At 40.9% G+C, this 19,390-nt stretch overlaps 1 protein-coding gene across 1 annotated transcript in view; it reads right to left on the reverse strand.

Moving 5' to 3' along the window:
• Positions 1 to 16,435: 16,435 nt before the first annotated feature.
• The window catches only part of SULF1 (sulfatase 1), a 111,772-nt gene continuing 108,817 nt past the window's right edge, over positions 16,436 to 19,390 (reverse strand). The window contains exon 21 of the mRNA XM_042781848.1: positions 16,436 to 17,160. Coding sequence (XP_042637782.1) covers positions 16,436 to 17,160 — 725 coding nt within the window. The remainder of the gene's footprint in view (positions 17,161 to 19,390) is intronic.

Below are 19,390 nucleotides of genomic sequence, written 5' to 3' on the forward strand. Positions count from 1 at the left end.
AAGAGGAAGCTAAACTTTTCCTAAAGTACTGTTAATAGCATTTTAAGCCATAGCAGAGTTATAAATCAGGTAGAATTTTTCAAATGCTTCCAAGGAACCATATGCATAGCTTGATAAAGGGAAGAGGTACTTCATTTCATAAGACAAATTCCTTTGGTCTGTATGCCCCATCCTAAAGTAGTCAAAGAGACTTCTGAATCATAAATCTGGTAGCTTGAAAATAAACTCCAGTATTCTTTTGTAAGGGGCTTTAAATCTAGTATGCTAAATGGTATGGTTAGAAATTGTCATTTGAGATGCATGATATGGGAAGAAGCTGATGGCTTTTTCACTCAAGGAAGTTGCTGCAGAAATTCCTTTAACTCTTATGGGTACACATGTGCAAACTTGACACTCAAAAGTGGTTGGAAAAAGAAATTCCAGAAAAGTAAGGTTGCATCCCACCTGATCATTTTCGTTATATACTTGGAAGCAATGACAAATCTATATTGTTCTTCTTTTTTCTATAGAGAAAATTCCTGCAGTTGAGAAATTAAATCAGGAAAACTGTACCTGGGATATGGGAATCATTTTAAATACAGGAGGAGTGAGATCTGTGAGCTGGCCTAGAATATGATCCTCACTAATTACTTGAGAAATATTTAAAATAAACTATTCTCTCAAACTGAATTCTAGTTTATCAGCATTGAAATTGTTTTATTGCTCCCTTGGATTTTTTCTACGGTAACATTCCTGAAGTGGTTCAGAGAGAGGATTTTTCTGTTCCTGAAAGCACTTTGGGTTCATTATCCATCTTTTCTTTTCACTATCTTGCAGCTCTTTACTTTGACTTAGGCACCATATACATGCTTTCTATGTGGGTCTTAAGATACACATCTCCTGACCCCACAATGGATGATATCAGGTTAACTAATGGGATCTGGCTGCTTATTAGAAAGAGAATCATGACAACTCAGATTTGGGGTTGGAGCACTGTAGGTTCCAAACATCAGTATAATTGGGAACTCTTTCTGCCACAGAACCCATGTATAAGTAGTGCTAATATGGGAAAACACTCATGAAGATAGTGCAGGATCAGGCAACATTTTGTTCTGTTATATATGGGGTCACTGTGAGTTGGAGCCAACTTGAGGGCAACTAAACAGGAACAAATATTTGAGAAATGATCTTATTGGCTGGTGTATGTTCTTCCCTAGGTGGGATGGGAGTCCTGGGTGGTGCTAACAGTTTATATGCTCGACTGCTAACCAAACGTTGGAGGTTTGAGTCCACCCAGAGGTCCTGATGATTGACTTCTGAAAAGCAGTCATTGAAAACCCCATGAAGTGCAGTTCCACTCTAACACGCATGTGGTCCCTATGAATTGCAGTTGATGGCAACTGCTTTGGTTTGGTTTTGGTTTCCAGAATGGGATATTATTGATAGATTGTCTCATGATCCAGGTTTTTCCCTCCACCATTGGCTGTGTTGATGAAATCATTGGCTGCATTGATGAATTATTCTTGGATCCCAGGTTGTTTTCCTCTCAGCCTCAGGACGGCATTGGTCAAATGGTTCTTGGTTGAGTGCAGTTTGTGGAGACGGGTATCACGCTCAGACTGAATAATGTGTCCAAGGAGTGGAGCTAGTGGTCTTGGGTGACAAGGAACCATTTCCCAAATATTTGTTCCTGTTAGTTGCCCTCAAGATGAAAAGCACTTCCCTTTGGTCCTTGGGCCTGGCTCTCAAGCAAGTGAGCAGTCTGGCTTGGCTAAATCATAGAAACGACTGCTAATGGCACTTGTGTCTGTTAAACTCCAGTCAAGGTGATATATATACTGAAGGTGATTAATTTAGTGTCTGCTCTGGGGCCTCAGGCTTCCTCTTCACCCTCTGTGGTAGATCCACTGATCCTTCAAAAGAGAAAGTTTCTTTAGGTGGTCGTGCTAGAGATGTGTAGAGGAGGGAAGGTGTTAATTTTTCTATGGTCATAACAAAATTGCGTTAAGAGAGCTTCTGTGGGAATGGCACCTGCGTGTTCCCACATGCTTAGAATTTCTGTCTCCTTGGTAGCACATTTTGAAAAGGAGACTCTCTCAGAACTCCAGGGTAGGAAAATGATGGATTCACCAGGTGTAATTAAGAGGCTCTCTTTCTCTGACATGAACAGACATCTAGTTCAAGAATCATTGGCCTTGACCAGGCACCTGTTATCTGTCAGGCACCTACTCACTTACCATCTAACATTATATGAATCATTTTGAGAATATTAGGCCAGGATCAAAACAATTTGGCCAGAAATGTGCCAATGTTAATACTGTATGTCCTCAAGTATCTGATACTTATAAATAGCAGGTGTATCACTAATGTGTTGTTGGTGAATGTGGAATAAGTAGTGAAAATCAAGGGGCCGTGAAATATTGGACTATGTACCAATTAAGAGTTGTTTCAAAAATACTATGGGCTCTGGTAGCATCATCAGAGTATTACATAGCCAGCTAAAGCAACTGTTTTGTAGATGACTCCATTTAATTGTATACATAAGGTCTTATATGTCATGTTACTTTACAGTCATAACTCCTATTATAAATTCTAATTGCGACTCTTCATGAGTTTAGGCTTCTTATTACTTGTTTTTCATAAAGGCCACTCTGTTCCTTTATAAACTCTGCAAATTAATGTGTGTGGCTTTAATATGCAAAAATAATATACTGGAGTTGAACCTGTTAATTTAGAAACTTCAAGGGGGTCGAAACCCAGTCTTTTTATTATCTTTATTAGCATGAAATCCCTATCATTTGTAGGTGGATTTAATTTTGGAAAACAGTCAAAAGTCATTCAGAATCAAGTGCGGATGGAAAGAAGCAAGGAGGACCAGCAGAGAGGAAACAAATCATTATCTGTTGAGAGTTGAGTGGCTGGGAGCATTTGATCAAGCACTTAGTGTACATCATTTATTTTAATCCTCTTGTTAGTTTGCAATATAACTGTTCTTATTCCATTAAAAAAAACAGGTATGAAACTGAGGCTCGGAGAGGTTAAGTAACTTGTTCAGGATTGCACAGTGTGGTAAAGTCAGGGTTCAGGTGTAGGTTTCTCTGGCCCCACTGCTTATTTCTTAGATTGTATTTCATACAATCACTTTGTGACTCACAAAGGCAAGACAACTATATAATAATAGTAAGCTTAACGGCTTTCATGTTTTGATCTATTATTGTTTTGGAAAGTAGATAAATTATTATTTCTTTGTGCAAAATAGAAATAAATTCTAGGGAATGTCAAAATTTAATGTTGAACTAGATTTTCAAGGTAAATGTACATTTATTTAGCTAAGTGTTATAATGAAAATTGTCACAACATACCTCAAATATTTACTTATAGTTCATATTTAATATGGAACAAATCCAAGTTAGGTGTTAACATCAAGATACCATTTCCGAAATGAAACATTATGAAGAAAGATAGATCAGATTTATTGACTCTAATCTTTGGGGATTCGAGGTATACGGATTTCTCTTTTCCTTCAGAATGTTAACATTTCCACTCTTTTGGTGACTATTAGTTTTAATTTTTGTTATAAAGATTTTAAATGAACAGATACAAAGTACAAACCAAACCACTGACCCCAACTGATTACCTTCAGTTGTCATGGAAATAACTGGCAGCATGCATTTGGGAGTGTTAGGCATCAGAGATGGGGTCACCTGGATTCGGGCCCAGTGGAGGTCATGGGGGTGTTACATTTTCACCAACCATGAAGAAAATTCTCAGGTCCACATTCTGGTCTGTGTTCTTCAGTGAAATTATAGCCAGAAGGTTTCTCCTCAGAGCCTGTTTTGTAGCAACCATGCATGTGTGCCAAAGAGAAGCTTCCTAGTTTGTGTGGACCCGCATATGAATATTTTGAGGATCCTCTGGTGCCTCCAGGAGTAGGAGGTGAGCCCTCATGTGGGGTGGTGTCCAATTACACTTTGTGATTATGATGTCTGAGAACATCATAGATGACACAGAAGCATGAGTATAACCACTGACATATAGGTGCATACTGAGTATTCTAAGTAGCAGATAGATATCAAGATACTGTATAATCCCAGGACTGCCTAGATAGCAGGTTTGCTAGTTCAGTGTTACACAGACCAGTAGGTAGCCTTTGCTTGTGTTTCCTGTCACATCATCCTATCTCCAGAAGGGCACTGGCTGGCACATGGAGTTGGTCACCCTCTGCAGATCATCATTTCTACTTTCTCTTTCTTCACCATCTTCCAGGATGCTGCGGGCTGTATCGGTCACAGATGTCTTGCTACACTGGAATAGATCTGTGTATTTTTGAAGAGGCTTGGAGCACTTCCTTTTTTTTCCCCTCAGCCCTAGGAAGGGTCAAATATGAGGAAAATCCTGCCGAGCTGTTTGCTTTTACAACATTAAAATACAATAAAAATGCCTTGGTGCTAAAAGTATCTGAGATGCATGCTCTTCCACTGAAAAGCATCACCAAACTCACAGTATTTCATTGATAAGGGACTGCATGTGCTTTGCTTTTGGAAAACTTGGAGATTTTCCCAGAAAATGAGCACTCATTTCTCTCATTATGACTGTTAATCCATGGACGCTTAGCTGCAAAAATGAAGAGTACAAGGGGAGATACTTTTCTATGAAACCTTACACTTTTGATATTTATTTTAGCAAGACTAATCAGTTGTTAGGAGCTCTGGTAGCGTAGTGCCTAAGGTACTTGACTGCTAACCAGAAGGCTGGTGGTTCAAACCCACCACCCACTCCTTGGAAGGAAGGTTGGGCAATCTACTTCCGTAGTGATACCGCCTCAGAAACCCAAGGAGGGGTCGCTGAGTCAGGTCCGACTTGATGGCACATAACAACAACAACAATAATCAAATGCTGAAAATAATTTCATCAAGCAGTACACAAAATATTTCAGATAATCTTTTCTTATTTCTTCTCCAAAAAGTTTATACCCATGTGAGATGTTTTTAACATTGGGGTTTTGAAGGTGGTGCCTTTTTCTAGTATTTTACTGTTACCTGTTAAAATTGAAAAGGAAAATATTATTAAAAGCTAAAGCAGGGACATATTAAACAAACAAAAAAAGTGAACACAAAAAAGTTCAAGATTGTATCTAAAATGAAAAATAAAAGTAATTAGTGAGATTTTATAGTGGGCATTTTTCTTCAAACACATACCTCTATCCAAAACCCCAAATGTTAACTTAGAAGCATGAAACAGACAGTTCAGCCTCTAACTCTTTAGTTTAAGGAAATGTAATACTGTGTCATATAAATTGGCATTAGGATCCTAGTGGAGTGTGTGTGTATACAGCGTGTATGTGTGTTTGTGTGTAGACGTGTGCTTGTGATGGAAGACCTACGAGTTGTTGCATAAAGGAGTTTGATTTTGTGATTTTTCAAATGAATATTTGGAAATCTCTTAGAGTAATTTAAAAGATGTATAATTTCTTTGTGTTTAATGAAATTTATTGTCAATGTACTAGTAAGCCCTAGTTTACAACATCTTGAATACTTGATCATTGAAAATTTTGAAAAAGAAAAAGCTTAAGAAAACTGAATAAAGTATGGTGGATTTGAAATTACTTTGTCTAATTTTTGTTCTTTGAAGAGATGAAGTAATGACACTATTGTAATCTCCCTACACAATGAAGACGCAAAGGTAAAATGATCCACCACTTGCTCTGAGAAAATGGCATTAACTCCTTACCTGACACCACCACCTTGAAGCAGAACTAGGCACAAACTACTAGGACTATGTCGTGGTGTTGTGGTGGTGTCGTTATGTGCCGTGGAGTTGGACCCGACTCATAGTGACCCCTCCTTGGGTTTCTGAGGCAGTATCACTATGGAAGTAGATTGTCCAAGCTTCCTTCTGAGGAGTGGCTGGTGCGTTTGAACGACCAGCCTTCTGGTTAGCAGTCAAGTGCCTTAGGCACTATTCTACCAGAGCTCCCACTAGGACTATAGTTTTAAGAATCTCATGAAGTAACACTTTTTATTCTCACCAAAGAGAATGCTTTTAAGTTATGAGCTTTGACTATGTCTTGTATTAGTCAGTATAGGCTAAGGCATGCTTCAGTAACAACCCCACCCCCCAAACACACACAAGCCAAATCTCAGTGGCAAATAGCACATAGGTTTGTTTTTCATTTACATTGCATGTCTGTAATGGATATGTTCTACATCCTCAGAGATCCAGGCTGACAGATGCTTCACTGCCTTGAAACGGTACCATCTGGAACTTTCAGGGTTGGTCTTGATTGTTGAGGCAGAGAAAAAAGAGCCTAGAGAATGGCAAAAGGGCTTCTCTGTGCTTTCGTTTAGAAATAACACATGTCACTTCTGTTCACATCATTGGCCTGAATTAGTCACAAGGCCCTTCCTAACTGCCTGTGGTCCTGGAAATACAGGGGAGCACATTTGCTGGGTATTATAGTCTTTGCCCTGAAGAACCTGGGTAGTACAAATGGTTAGTATGTGCTTGGCTGCTAAACTAAAGACTGGAGGTTCGAGGTCATCCAGATGTGCCTTGGATGAAAGGCCTGGTGAAAAATCAGTCATTGGGGATCCTGTGCAGTGCAGTTGTACTGACACCCATGGGGTCAGACACATGAGATTGCCTCAACAGCAACTGGGACTGGGCACTTTCTGTCACACAGTTGATTTTGATAGGTTAAGCATGCTTTCCAAAGGAGTCCAGCTTGTTATTCTAAAAATTGACAAAGAAAGAGAAAGGCTCAAAACAATTTCCAAAGAAGTAAGTGTCTAAACGTGATAACAAAGCAGTTAAAACTCCCTTCCTCCAATCTTCACTGAATAGCCAACTAATTGTTGCTGGATGGGCCAAGAAGCCCTCCTGTGACCAGGAGGTATTTGTGGTCAGACTCCACCCAAGTAACAAAGTAATAAGCAGCAGAGTTTTCTAAACACACTGAGATCTAAAACTTGCTTGAGGGGAGGCAGGAAGTAAAGGAGTCCTGGAGCTAACAGCATGACTCATGGTCTGAAGGAGAGTGGTTATATTTAGTGCTCTCCCTTGAGCACCATGTAGGTGAAAGCAGCGCAATTGATTTCCATTTCTCATTCCCTCACCTGACTGCATATCTATACTAGGGTCAGAGGGCCCCAAGGTAAAGAGGGAGGTAGAGGTGCTAGAGGTATGTGGGAGAAAAGGGCAGGAGATGTTACTTCAGGTAAATGCTTCATCCCCTCCTATGACTGTTCATTAATCAAGTTAAGGGAGCCATTAATGCAAAAGGCAGAGTAGCCGCTGCTTAAATGGACCATCTCCTTCTTTAATCACATGTGCACTTTAGGCAGACGGATTTTTCTTGAATTTTTTCAACTGTCCAAACTTTCAGGTGAGAAGATGAACCATTTTAGCCATTATGCTTTCAACATAAGCACATTAGAAAAAAAGTTTCTCTTTAAGAAATGTGACCAGTGGAAAGGTTATGAATGTGGCCACTTATCTTCCTTGTTTTAACCCAAGACTCGGTACAACCTCAGTATTTTAAGAACTGTTAAAAAGCATCCAGTTCCTTTCTTCTTGTTAAAATTGCCAGCAGGGCAGAGATGGCCTCTGCCCTCTCCAGTTACACTAAAGCCAAAAAGCACTTTTAATTGCCCAAAGTCATTGGAAAACAAGGTGAACAATAGTCGGTGTGCAATTTTAAATTTAAACTTCAAAAGTCTGATGCAGTTCCAACTCATAATACCAACATCAAACAGCAGAAAACTAAAAACCGTTCTCTGTGCTGCCGGAATGGCCAAGATCCTAGGTACTGAAGACAGAGCAAGTCTCCCATGGATTTGTTCTTAATGTGTTGCCCTCATAATTGCAGCACCAAGAAGAGAGCAACTACTTTAGAAATCGATTTAAGTGGCAACTGGGCTAGGGGCCGGGTCAGGACGCGCCGTTGAAGAGGTCTTTAGTTGCATTACAGCGACACCTACTGGTTGTAGGAGGTAACACATGTTCTACAAATCTCGGATTCCCTGGGTGGTGCAAACTTTTAATACACTTGGCTATTAACCAAAAGGTTGGAGCTTTGAGTCCGCCCAGAGGTGCCTCGGAAGAAAGGTCTGGCGTTTTATTTCTGAAAAAGCAGCCACTGAAAACCCTATGGAACACAGTTCTACTTTGACACAGACAGCGTCGTCATGAATTGGTGTCCACTCCACAGCACTGAGGAGCTCTGGTAGCGTAGTGCCTAAAGCGTTTGACTGCTAACCAGAAGCCTGGTTGTTCAAACCCACCAGCCACTCCTTGGAATGAAGATTGGGCAATCTACTTCCGTAGAGATACCGCCTTGGAAATCCAAAGAGGGGTCTCTATGAGTCGAATGGACTCCACGGCGGTGAGATTCATAGATTCATTCTATGGCACTGGGTGGTGGTGGACTAATATCACAGAATTTTCGGTTCTTGAGCTTAAAGGTTTAGTGACTGGTTACAAATTAGAATTTGGCAAGGTTGATGACTTCCCTTCTGTTGAAACCTACTAGAGGTTGGATTGCATCCACTCTATCTTGGGGTCATCTACCGTTTTGTGGCTGGGAGGCTTAGCAGTGTGATGGAGTCAAAGGTGGGAGAGGGGAATGCAGGTTCTGGACCCCTGAGTCCTGAAGTTTCACTGTGTGAGGCTTAGAAAATTCACAACCGAGGGGAAATGCCTTTGCTCATGACTTTTGTTTATCAGAGGAAAAGTGAGATGACAATCAGTACAAAACCCCACAAAATTTTAGCTCCTCTGGTGGCGTAGTGCCTAAGGCACTTGACTGCTAACCAGAAGGCTGGAGGTTCAAACCCACCAGCCACTCCTCGGAAGGAAGATTGGGCAATCTACTTCCGTAGCGATACTGCCTCGGAAACCCAAGGAGGGGTCGCTATGAATCAACAACAACATCCCTCTACAGTGCTTTCCCTGACGTCAGGGGTCAGGACTCCCTAGTGCCAATAGGAAAAACGTGTTATTTGAAATCTCTGAGCTCTGGTAGCATAGTGGCTAAGGCACTTGACTGCTAACCAGAAGGCTGGCGGTTCAAACCCACCAGCCACTCCTCGGAAGGAAGGTTGGGCAATCCTACTTCCGTAGTGATACTGCCTCGGAAACCCAAGGAGGGGTCGCTATGAGTCTGGGCCGACTCGACGGCAAATAACAACTTACTTCATATAGTACTGGGCTCGCTGCAGAGCTCAGGGTGCGAGAGAAGTCCTCAACGTTAGCAACACACTTAAAGAGGAGTGAGTTAACCAGACGAAAAGGAACAGAAGTCACCTTAGGGATAAGTTTCTCCATCAGAAATGGCAGAAGGAGCAAGATTCTGAATGTGGCCAGTGATTCTCACTGCTTTTGCCCAAGCCTTGCTGCAACATCAATGTTTTCTTGCTTGGAGGAGGGTTTAAAATGTTGGCGCTGTCGTTCAGGAAAGTTTCACATTTGAAAAGGTTACATTCGAAATTATGAGGGAAGTGAAGGATGGAGGAGATTTCTATAGGCTGGGATGGGGCAGGCATAAATCATTTGCCAGCGGGTCTCCCTGAGTTCTGGAGTAATTACTGTGTTCCACAGGATTTTCCAGGCTGTTAGCTTCTGGAAGCAGATTCCCAGGCCTTTCTCTGAAGTACCTCTGGGTGAGTTCAAACCACCAACTTTTTTTTTGTTTTTCTTGTGAGTGTTAAGGAGCTCTGGTGGTGTAGTGGGTAAGGCATTTGGCTGCTAATCAGAAAGCTGGCAGTTCAAACCCACCAGTGGTTCTCTGGGAAGACGATAAGGCAATCTACTTCTGTAAAGATTTATAGCCTTGGAAACCCAACAGAGGTCACTATGAGTTGAAATTGATTTGATAGCAGGGGGTTTATTTTATTTTATTTTTGTTTAGTCGAGTGCTTAAACTTTTGTGCCACCCAGGGACTCTGAGGGGGTATGGGGGTATTTATTATGGGAGCTCTGGTAGCATAGTGGCTAAAGCACTTGACTGCTCACCAGAAGGCTGGCGGTTCAAACCCACCAGCCACTCCTCGGAAGGAAGGTTGGGCAATCCTACTTCCGTAGTGATACTGCCTCGGAAACCCAAGGAGGGGTCGCTATGAGTTGGGGCCGACTCGACGGCACATAGCAACAACAACAACATTATAGACAACAGGAAATATAGAAACTTAGGGAAAGTTCAGGCCTGAGAATGAGGAGCTAAACCAGGGGAAGCTAGTAGTGATAGGTAGAAACGAAGGCAGGCGCAGGTAGGTAGATGGGAGGGCAGCTTCTTGTGGCTAGAGTGAACACAACTTCCTTAGAATGGATGTTCAAAGAGGGGAGGAGAGGGGATGCTGAGGGGGAGGAGGGCCATGGCAATGATGTATTGGAGGTGGGAGAAAACTTGCTGCCATAGAGTTGATTACCACCCCCATTGGGTTTCAAGGCTGTAAATCTTTATGGAAGTAGAGTGCCCTGTCTTCCTTCTGCAGAGTGGCTGGTGGGTTTGAACTGCCAACTTTCTGGTTAGCAGTTAAATGCCTTAAGCACTATACCACCAGAGCTCCTGGAGCTGGCAGAGGCAGGAGGGAAAAAGGATCAGGAGGCTATTACAATAGCTCTGTTAGGGAGTCAGAAGACCTATATAAATGAACCAGGGAGGTGGAATATATTGAGGGATTAATTGAGTTGGGTATTTTAATTATCAACTGCAAATCTTAATTTTCTATTTTATTTTAAAACTTATTTATTTCCATACATATTTGATTTGGTAACATCGAGCAGAATTGGACTAATTTGAGGAATTAGAGGACCTTCTTATATCTGAGATCATGTCAACCCTAAAGCAAGTCTTGAAATCTTTCTAGAAGTCCAATATGTTTAGGTAGATTTGGCATGGGATGAGGGTCTTAAAGTATTCATTCCTTCTCTTTTAGCCCAAAACAAAACAAAAAAACCCTGCAGATACTAGTCATCACTGGATGTTTTTTCCTGTCTCTCTTTTTTTTTTTTTTTCAATGGTGATTTGGGTGAAAGTTTACAGAGCAAATTCACAGCAGTTCACATACACTTTGTCTCATGACATTGATTACAATTTACCACAATGCAACAGCTCCCCTCCCACTTCCTCCCGATAGTTACCTCTTCCCTGTGTCCATCCCTCCATGTACTCGAGCCCCCTGAGCTGTCTCCCTGTGCATACACATCCCTTCTATTCTCCTATGATTGTTCTCTCCAAGGAGTGTATCTACCTAGTGTAAATGTTCACCTCATATGCTTGTGTTTTGTTTGGCTGGAAGCCACAGGTGTGGGTTCAATTGCAGACCTGAAGGGTAGCTAGGGGCCGTAGTCTGAGTGGTTCCATCGGGCTCTATCAGAGCAAACCTGGTCCCTTTTTTTTTTTTTAAAAACGATTTTGAGTTTTGTTCCACATGTTCTCCCTCTCTATCTAGGATCTCCTACATAGATCCCTCTCCATGTGGTTGACAGTGGTACTCAGGCACCATCTAGTTTTTCTGGTCTCATAGTCATGCAGACTGAGGATCGCATGGTGTACCAGTTGCCTGGATGAATTGTTTCCATTAGTCCTTGTTTTTCTTCATTCTTCTTTGCTCTGGATGAGGAGAGACCCATTGTTGCATCTGGATGGCTGCTTACAAGCTTTTCAGATCCCAGGTTCTACTCACCAAAGTAGGAGGTGGAACAATGTTTTGTGTAGTGTGTTATGCCAATTGAGCTTGATGTCCCCTGTGACTATGGTCCTGAGCCCAGAGGTTGAACTATTGCTCCCTCTGGGTAGCTGGGTATGCCCAAGAAGTGACTACAACCTTTTTTTTTTTTTTTTTAAAGAGAGCCAGAAGGGGTCTCAGACATAATCTAGTATGGGTATAGCAATTAGGTTTTTATCTCACATACTAAGACATTTAACAGTGTTGGTAATAGTGGACTGGAGTGCTGTGTTGAGGATTCTAAGGCCATACATGCTCTGGCTGCATAGAAAGTGTCCTGATGGGTTAGCAATGTCTGCCCAGGCACATTTTGGGAAAAGAAAGCACATATGCAAAGTATTTTCCATCTTTGATTCAATTTTACAGTTGAGGAAGCTGTTTTAGAGAGGTTATGTGACACTTCCAAGATTACATACACAATAAACATTGGAGTAGAAATTAACTTAGGTCTTCTATAACTTCCTGTTCATTGTTCTTTCTGTTACTCCTCACTAGATGGGTTCACTCTGTGGCCTGTCTCTTCCCCTTGTACGTGCACATGTGTGTGTTTAAATGGAGAAAGTACATAGGAGGTGGTCCTTGCCTCTGCTCAATCTCTTCCTTTCCTAAGTCTGTGGTGAATGAGATGTTAGGAAACCAGCTCAGCCTTTCTGGGCATCAGCTTCCTCACAGATAAAACTAGGCCACTGGACCAGCCAATGTCTAAGGGTCCTTCAGGATCTGAAATGTCTCCCTCATGCCCCTTTCCCATGGTAAGTACTTTACTCAATTCAATAAATATTGAATTAAAATAGAATTTCCTCCAGGAGAGTAACATTTGGCCTATTGCCATTTACAAGAAAGGAGCAGGAACAAGGCACAAAGATGCATCTTTGGGCAGCACTGTTATGTTAGATTCTGCTCTCTTACTGCCATAATCTCCTTAATAATCAATCCATGGACTAAATTCTTCTGATATCTGGACATTTCTCAGATTGTCCCTGTCACTGAAGAGAAGAAAGTTTTGTTAGTACCTCAAGAGAGGTGGAATTCGTAAGTTAGAAAACGTGAGGTCTTTGGGAGCTGTTAGTTCTCTACCAGTTTTGATTCTCAAAGAACCAAACTGCCTTCTTAGGTCTGGCTCTTACTTTTTTGTGTGTGCAATCATCACTATTTTTCCCCAGAACTTTTCATCACCTCAAACAAAAACTCTGTACCCCTTCAGCAGTACATTTTCCATTCCATTGTCTTTCCCACCCCTGTTGTTGTTGTTATTTGCTGTAGAGTAGGCCCTGACCCATAGCGACCCCTCCTTGGGTTGCTGAGGCAGTATCACTATGGAAGCAGGACTGCCCAACCTTCCTTCTGAAGAGTGGCTGGTGGGTTTGAACCGCCAGTCTTCTGGTTAGCACTCAAGTGCCTTAGGCACTATGCTAATTAAACTTTGGCCTCTATGCATTTGCCTGTCCTAGATATCTCATGCAATTTGCATCATACAATATTTGTTTTTATATCTGGCTCATTTCACTTTGCATTTTTTTTTTTTTTTTTTTTAGCATAAAGTTTCATCCATGTTGTGGCTTGTATCAGAACTTCATTTCTCTTCCTGTTGTTGTTATGTGCCCTCGAGTAGGACCCGACTCATAGCAACCCCTCCTTGGGTTTCCAAGGCGGTATCACTACAGAAGTAGATTGAACCATCTTCCTTCTGAGGAGTGGCTGGTGGGTTTGAACCGCCCAGCCTTCTGGTTAGCAGTCAAGTGCCTTAGGCACTATTCTACCAGAGCTCCTATTTCTCTTCCTAGCAGTGTTATTCCATTGTATACATGCATACTATTTCTTCATTCATCTATTGATGGACCCTTGGGTTGTTTTCACATTTCTAGCTATATGCTACAATGAACACGGGTGTATAACCAACTACCTGTTTTTAGTTTTTTGGGTATTACCTATGAGTGGAATTGCTGGCTCTTATGGTTATTCTGTTTAACTTTTTGAGGACTCGCCTATTTTCCTCAATGGTTGCGCCATTTTGCATTTCCACCAGCAATGGCCAAGGGTCCCAGTTTTTTCTGCTTTACTGGTTATAGCCATCCTTATGGATGTAAGGTGTTATTTCACCATGATTTTGAGTTGCACTTCCCTAATGACTAAGGGCACCACCTGTCTGTCAGTCTGTCATATTGTGGTGGCTTGCATGTTGCTATAATGCTGGAAGCTATGCCATTAGTATTCAAATACCAGCAGGGCCACCCACGGTAGGCAAGTACCATTGAGACTTCTAGACTAAGACAGACTAAGGAGAAAGGCCTAGCAATTTACTTCGGAAAATTAGCCAATGAAAACCTTATGGATCATAACAGCATACTATCCAAAAATGTGCTGAAAGACGAGTCCACTAAGGTGGAAGGCATTGTACAATGGCTGCAACCACGGACTCACACATCCCACGATCATGAGGAAGGTTGCTAAGAGTTAGAGCCAACTCATTGACAAAATGATGACGAATGACCTTTATAGTGTCTTTTCATGTGCTTGTTTGACTCTTTGTTTTGGGAAAATTCCATCTGTGCTGCCCAGGACCAGCTTCGTAATTTGTGGAGCCCAGTGCAAAATGGAAGAACTTCAGTGGCATAGTGCCTACGGCATTTGACTGCTAATCAGAAGCAGTTCAAACCCACCAGTCACTCTTCAGAAGGAGGACTGGGGAATCCATTTCTGTAGAGATCCCACCTTGGAAACCGAGGCAGGGGTCACTATGAGTCATCATCAACTTGATGGCAGTGAGTTTGGTTTTTTTTTTTAGTGCAAAATGGAACTGTGAGGTCCCTTGTTCAAAAGTTATTAGGAATCTCGATATGGAGACAGCACAACACTCAACCAAGCTGCAGGCTGCATGACCTCGTGAGGTCAGCCCTGCTGTGGCCTCTCCCAGGTTCCCATTGACAGCAACGAGGCAAATCCATGTTGAAATCACTAATCTGATAATGTTCAGTAACACACTGACTGCCTGTCAATTTTATAATCGTGGCTAAGTATTCAGTCATGTAAACTGAGATCAGAACTCAATTTCCCTGCAAGAAGGGCATGCCACAGGAACTTGTTTAAGGTCACTTCTCTGCAACGGGTCAAGTTTAAACACCTTTTATTTCAAGAAATATTGCTTCTAGACTTGCCTGAAGTCAGAATTGTTCTATAAAAGTATCAGAGAATATTATACAAGATTAAAGAAACACAGTATGCTTCCTAACAACTTGAAGCCTTTTTATAAAGAACATCATTCATGACCATAAATATGTTTATTCTGTCATTCAGCCGATGACACACACATCTGATAAACAGGTAGTTAATTTCAACATATGTACAGTCCATGATAAAGACTTTCTTAAAGTAATGGAAGATTCAACTATAACAAATTTTCTCAAAAAAAGTTTACCATAAACACTTAAAGAAAACATAATTTACCTACGCATTTGAATTAAAAGGAAATCACTGTTAAGCTAAAAAGAACAATGACAAAAAGACAAGAAAAACAAGTATGAATTTTTTTTTTGAAAATTGAATAGGGAACCGATAACTCTGTCAACAAGGTAATTTTTTGCTGGTATTTAAAAATCTAATACAAAATAAGAATGTTCTTAAGAAAACAGATTTTCAGAAACTATTCTGAAGTGTGCCTTAAAAAAGCATCAGAACTTGGTAAAGGTCTTAAAACAATGATACAACACCATGTTATGAAATTAGCCTCATAATATGCTGTGTTTAAATTATGAAACACTCATGAGTTTATTTTACTGAAAAACAGTTCTCTTGTATAAATTCACAAGTAAGCATACTTTCTCAACACTTATGCTTAATACCCAGGTCACAAAAACAAAACAGAGATGAAAAGGGAGAAACAAAAAGGTCTTCAGTCCTTTTATCCTGTCAATAAAGTAAACAGAAATTAGCAATCTTAAAGATAGTAAGAATACCTGGAAGTTAGACATAGGGAAATCAGGCAATCTCAGTTTTGTTTATTCATTTATTTATTTTTACTGCCAATATCATTAGCCATGCCTTTCTGCTAATCAGTTTTAGCAAGTCGAGGTAAAACACATGCAATATTTTCTGGCAAAAGAGTATGTTAAACAATGAGATCAATACGGTGTGCCATCCTTGGGGGTCTATTTTACTGTGTCACACTAAGAGCAGACAGTGAGACTATGACAAGCCTGGAAAGAAAGAATAAGACTAACCAAACAGACATGGCATTCAGATCTCAAAGTGCAAAATCATTGAACCAAAAATGATGGCACTGAAAAATTCCAGTGGTTAAAAATGAGTCAAAACTGCATCATACAGGCAGTGGAAGTGTGTGTGTTGGAAGATTTGTTGATGGTGTCAAGTTTTAGAAATATGGAAAGTCACAATTTTAGCCTTCTTGATTGGGTAACATTTATATATGCATGCCCCCAAAACTTTCAATAGATAATACTGTTTTAGTACCAAATAAAACAAAACGAAACTGAACAAAACCCCTCTTCCTTTCTACTCTTGAAAGTGAATTAAAACAATGAGTCCCTCTGTGCACACTGCTCACACATACACTAATTTCTACTGCACAAACGTGTCTAGGATAGCTTGGAATGTTGGTAGCTATGACTGCCTTTATTAGTTTACTAATAAAAAGTTAAAAAAATACTGTGTATAGGTAACTATTCCATCTAATCAGAGGAGAATAGTGAGGAGGTGCTGCCTTCTAGACTCTGTCAGTTCTCCCTTTTGTGATTCTCCTCCACTTTGTTCGACATCCTTTCTACTGTGCTGGAGTTCACAGCCAGCTGCACAGGAAGCTGATCTTCAAACACCTCTCCTCCTGGAGCACCATCCTGGTGAAGAACTTGCTGATGCCTGCTCATGGGCTGCAGAACAGGGCTGTGCTTGAGCACCAGCTCCGTCATGCTGTTGCCACTGGAATCGCTGTCAAAATTATTGAGCACTTCATGCCCCATCCATTTTTCAGTTTTATGATTTCTCCAGTGTTCAGAATTCAAACGACTAACTTCTGGAATGTCGTTATTCCATTCAAGTCTCCTCTCTGGACTGAATGTTGGTTGGTTCAAATGCTGGGTTCTAAAGTTGGCTTGCAAGGTCAAACGAGGCTCTTCTCCAACCACATAATTTGGGTCTTCATCTAACTCAGCAGAGGCCATCTCCACTGGCACAGGGGGTGCAGGAGTTATGACCAGGAACCCATCAGTCTGAGCAGTGGTGGTCTCATTTGCTTTATTTTGCTCATGGTGACTGTTCAGCAGTGCAAATACTCTATCTACATCCTTCAAGTAATTAGTCCAGTCTGCCAGACTAAGTCTATAGTTTTGTCTGTACTCATAGATGCTTTCATTCACACTGTATAAATCCTGCAGGCCTTGCCAGTTGATGTCTGCTGTGAGAGTGGACGGATTATCCTTCCCATCCATCCCATAACTGTCCTCTGTGAAAAGACAGATGAAAGTGGATGGTTAGTGGAGAAAATATTTCCCACTTATCTGCAAAAGCAATTTACATTGTTTTTACAGGTCAAATCTATTCAAACTATAACATTGAAAAGTAGTGTCCTCCACTCCCCCCAAATAATTTGTTATCAATAAGTGGCCTTAGGTTACAAAAGTGTTTCAACAGCATAAAATTGAAAAAGGCATCAAATGAGTAAAAACTTCATGACTAAGCATATTTGATGCTGGAAATGGTGTTGGATGATCAATCGGAAGACTCATGTTTCACTTCTAGCTGTACTTAGGCCAACTCTGTAATCAGGAAGAGATCCTGTGAGAATCTCTCAGAGTCTAGTCCCTCATCTGTCAAATGTGGGATTTGTTATGGGATAAAATCTTTATGACCCACAGGGTTGCTGGGTGAATGATGGAGTTTCTGAGTGGCACAAACAGGATGCTCAATATGCAACCAGAAGATTGGTGGTTCACACCCACCTAGAGGCACATAGGAAGTAAGGCCTGGCAATCTGTTTCTGAAAGGCCACAGCCTTAAAAACCAATGGAGTGCACTACCACCGGGATTTGAAAGTATTTTACTGTTATATGCTTAGTAGGATATTGTTATTCTACATTCGTTGGACCTCTTAAGAATAAAAACAAATATGAACACAATTAAATTCTTCAAGTCAAATGCTTGGATCTGTTTCTTTGGTTGTTTTTTGTTCTGGAAGTTCCATACCCTAGAAAAATCAATCCTTGAGTGTTTTCCACAATATGCAAATCACCATCACCATTGACATTACCATGATTACCACAGTCTTGCAGAAAGCAACAGTTTTTCTCTAGTTGGGCTCAAGTAACATTTAGAAAGATGTGGCCTACATTAGTGCAGCAAATTACTCACAAAATTACAGAGAAGAAGAATAAGTCAAACTACATAAAACCCACACCCTGGTATAGCTAGAAGACAGAGAAGGCTAGCTACAATGTTCAAAGCACCTGTAAGTAAAAAAGTTAATACCAAATCCCGGAAGAGCTAGGTCTCACACTTTAGCCACAGCTCTAGGAAAACTGCATGGAAGAGAGAAGAGGGAAGTGAGGACGGAGCAGAAGACTGATTTAAAATCACCTCTGGAAAGAATGTCAACCTGGAGTATAAAGTATGGGAGAGGGTCTGGTAAATCACAATGAGGAAAGGGTTTACAATACAACACTCTTAACGAAATTAAATATTAAATGAAATATCCTTAGTCAAGCATCTGAGGATGTGAAAACTATCTTAAAGTATGAACCAAGCTCTCTTTCAACTATCAGTAAGCTCACCGCTATCGAGTCGGATCCGACTCATAGCGACCCCTCCTTGGGTTTCCGAGGCAGTATCACTACAGAAGTAGATTGCCCAATCTTCCACTCCTTGGAAGGAAGATTGGGCACGAGGCAATAGAAACAGTTTTAGACATGTAAGAATGCAGGGAACACAACATCAGCCCTTCAGAAGTCTCATAGAAGATGGACTTCATTCATTAAGAAATGACTAGGGAAGGCAACTCCAGCAAAAGAACTGATGGTAAGTGTTTCACATATTTATTAGACATAACAGTAAAACAAAGGTAGGGATAAAGGTAGAACAATAAGACACACATGTTCCATGAAAAAGTAGAAATAAGGTAACTAAAAAGTGAGGAGTCGAAGAATAGCATCAAAAACTGGCCAGCCAGACAATGAAAAGAAGAAAGCAGGATTAAGGGCATTAAAAAGGTGTAAGTACAAAGGCAACCAATAGAAGAAAAATCTTCCTAAATTCCAAAAACCAAACCAAAAACCAAAAGCACTGTTGTTGAGTGGGATCTGACTCATAGCAACCCCTCCTTGGGTTTCTGAGGTGGTATAACTATGGAAATAGATTGCCCAACTTTCCTTCCAAGGAGTGGCTGGTGGGTTTGAACTGCCATGCCAGCCTTCTGGTTATCAGTCAAATGCCTTAGGCACTACACTACCAGAGCTCCCTAAATTCCAAAGGACATTAAAAGCAAATAAATAAATAAATAAAAAGAAGCAATCTTTATAAAGTAGAAATTATAGAAGATACTACTAGAAATATATGTTGTTGTTGTTGTTGTTAAGTGCCGTCGAGTCATTTCCGACTCATAGCGACCCCATGCACAGCAGAACGAAACACTGCCCGATCCCGCGCCAGCCCCACAGTCCCTGCTATACTTGATCCCATCA

Source organism: Orycteropus afer, unplaced genomic scaffold (genome assembly GCF_000298275.1).
Source record: "Orycteropus afer afer isolate SDZICR_OR568_19922 unplaced genomic scaffold, OryAfe1.0 scaffold00181, whole genome shotgun sequence".
NCBI classification, from domain to species: Eukaryota; Metazoa; Chordata; class Mammalia; order Tubulidentata; family Orycteropodidae; genus Orycteropus; species Orycteropus afer.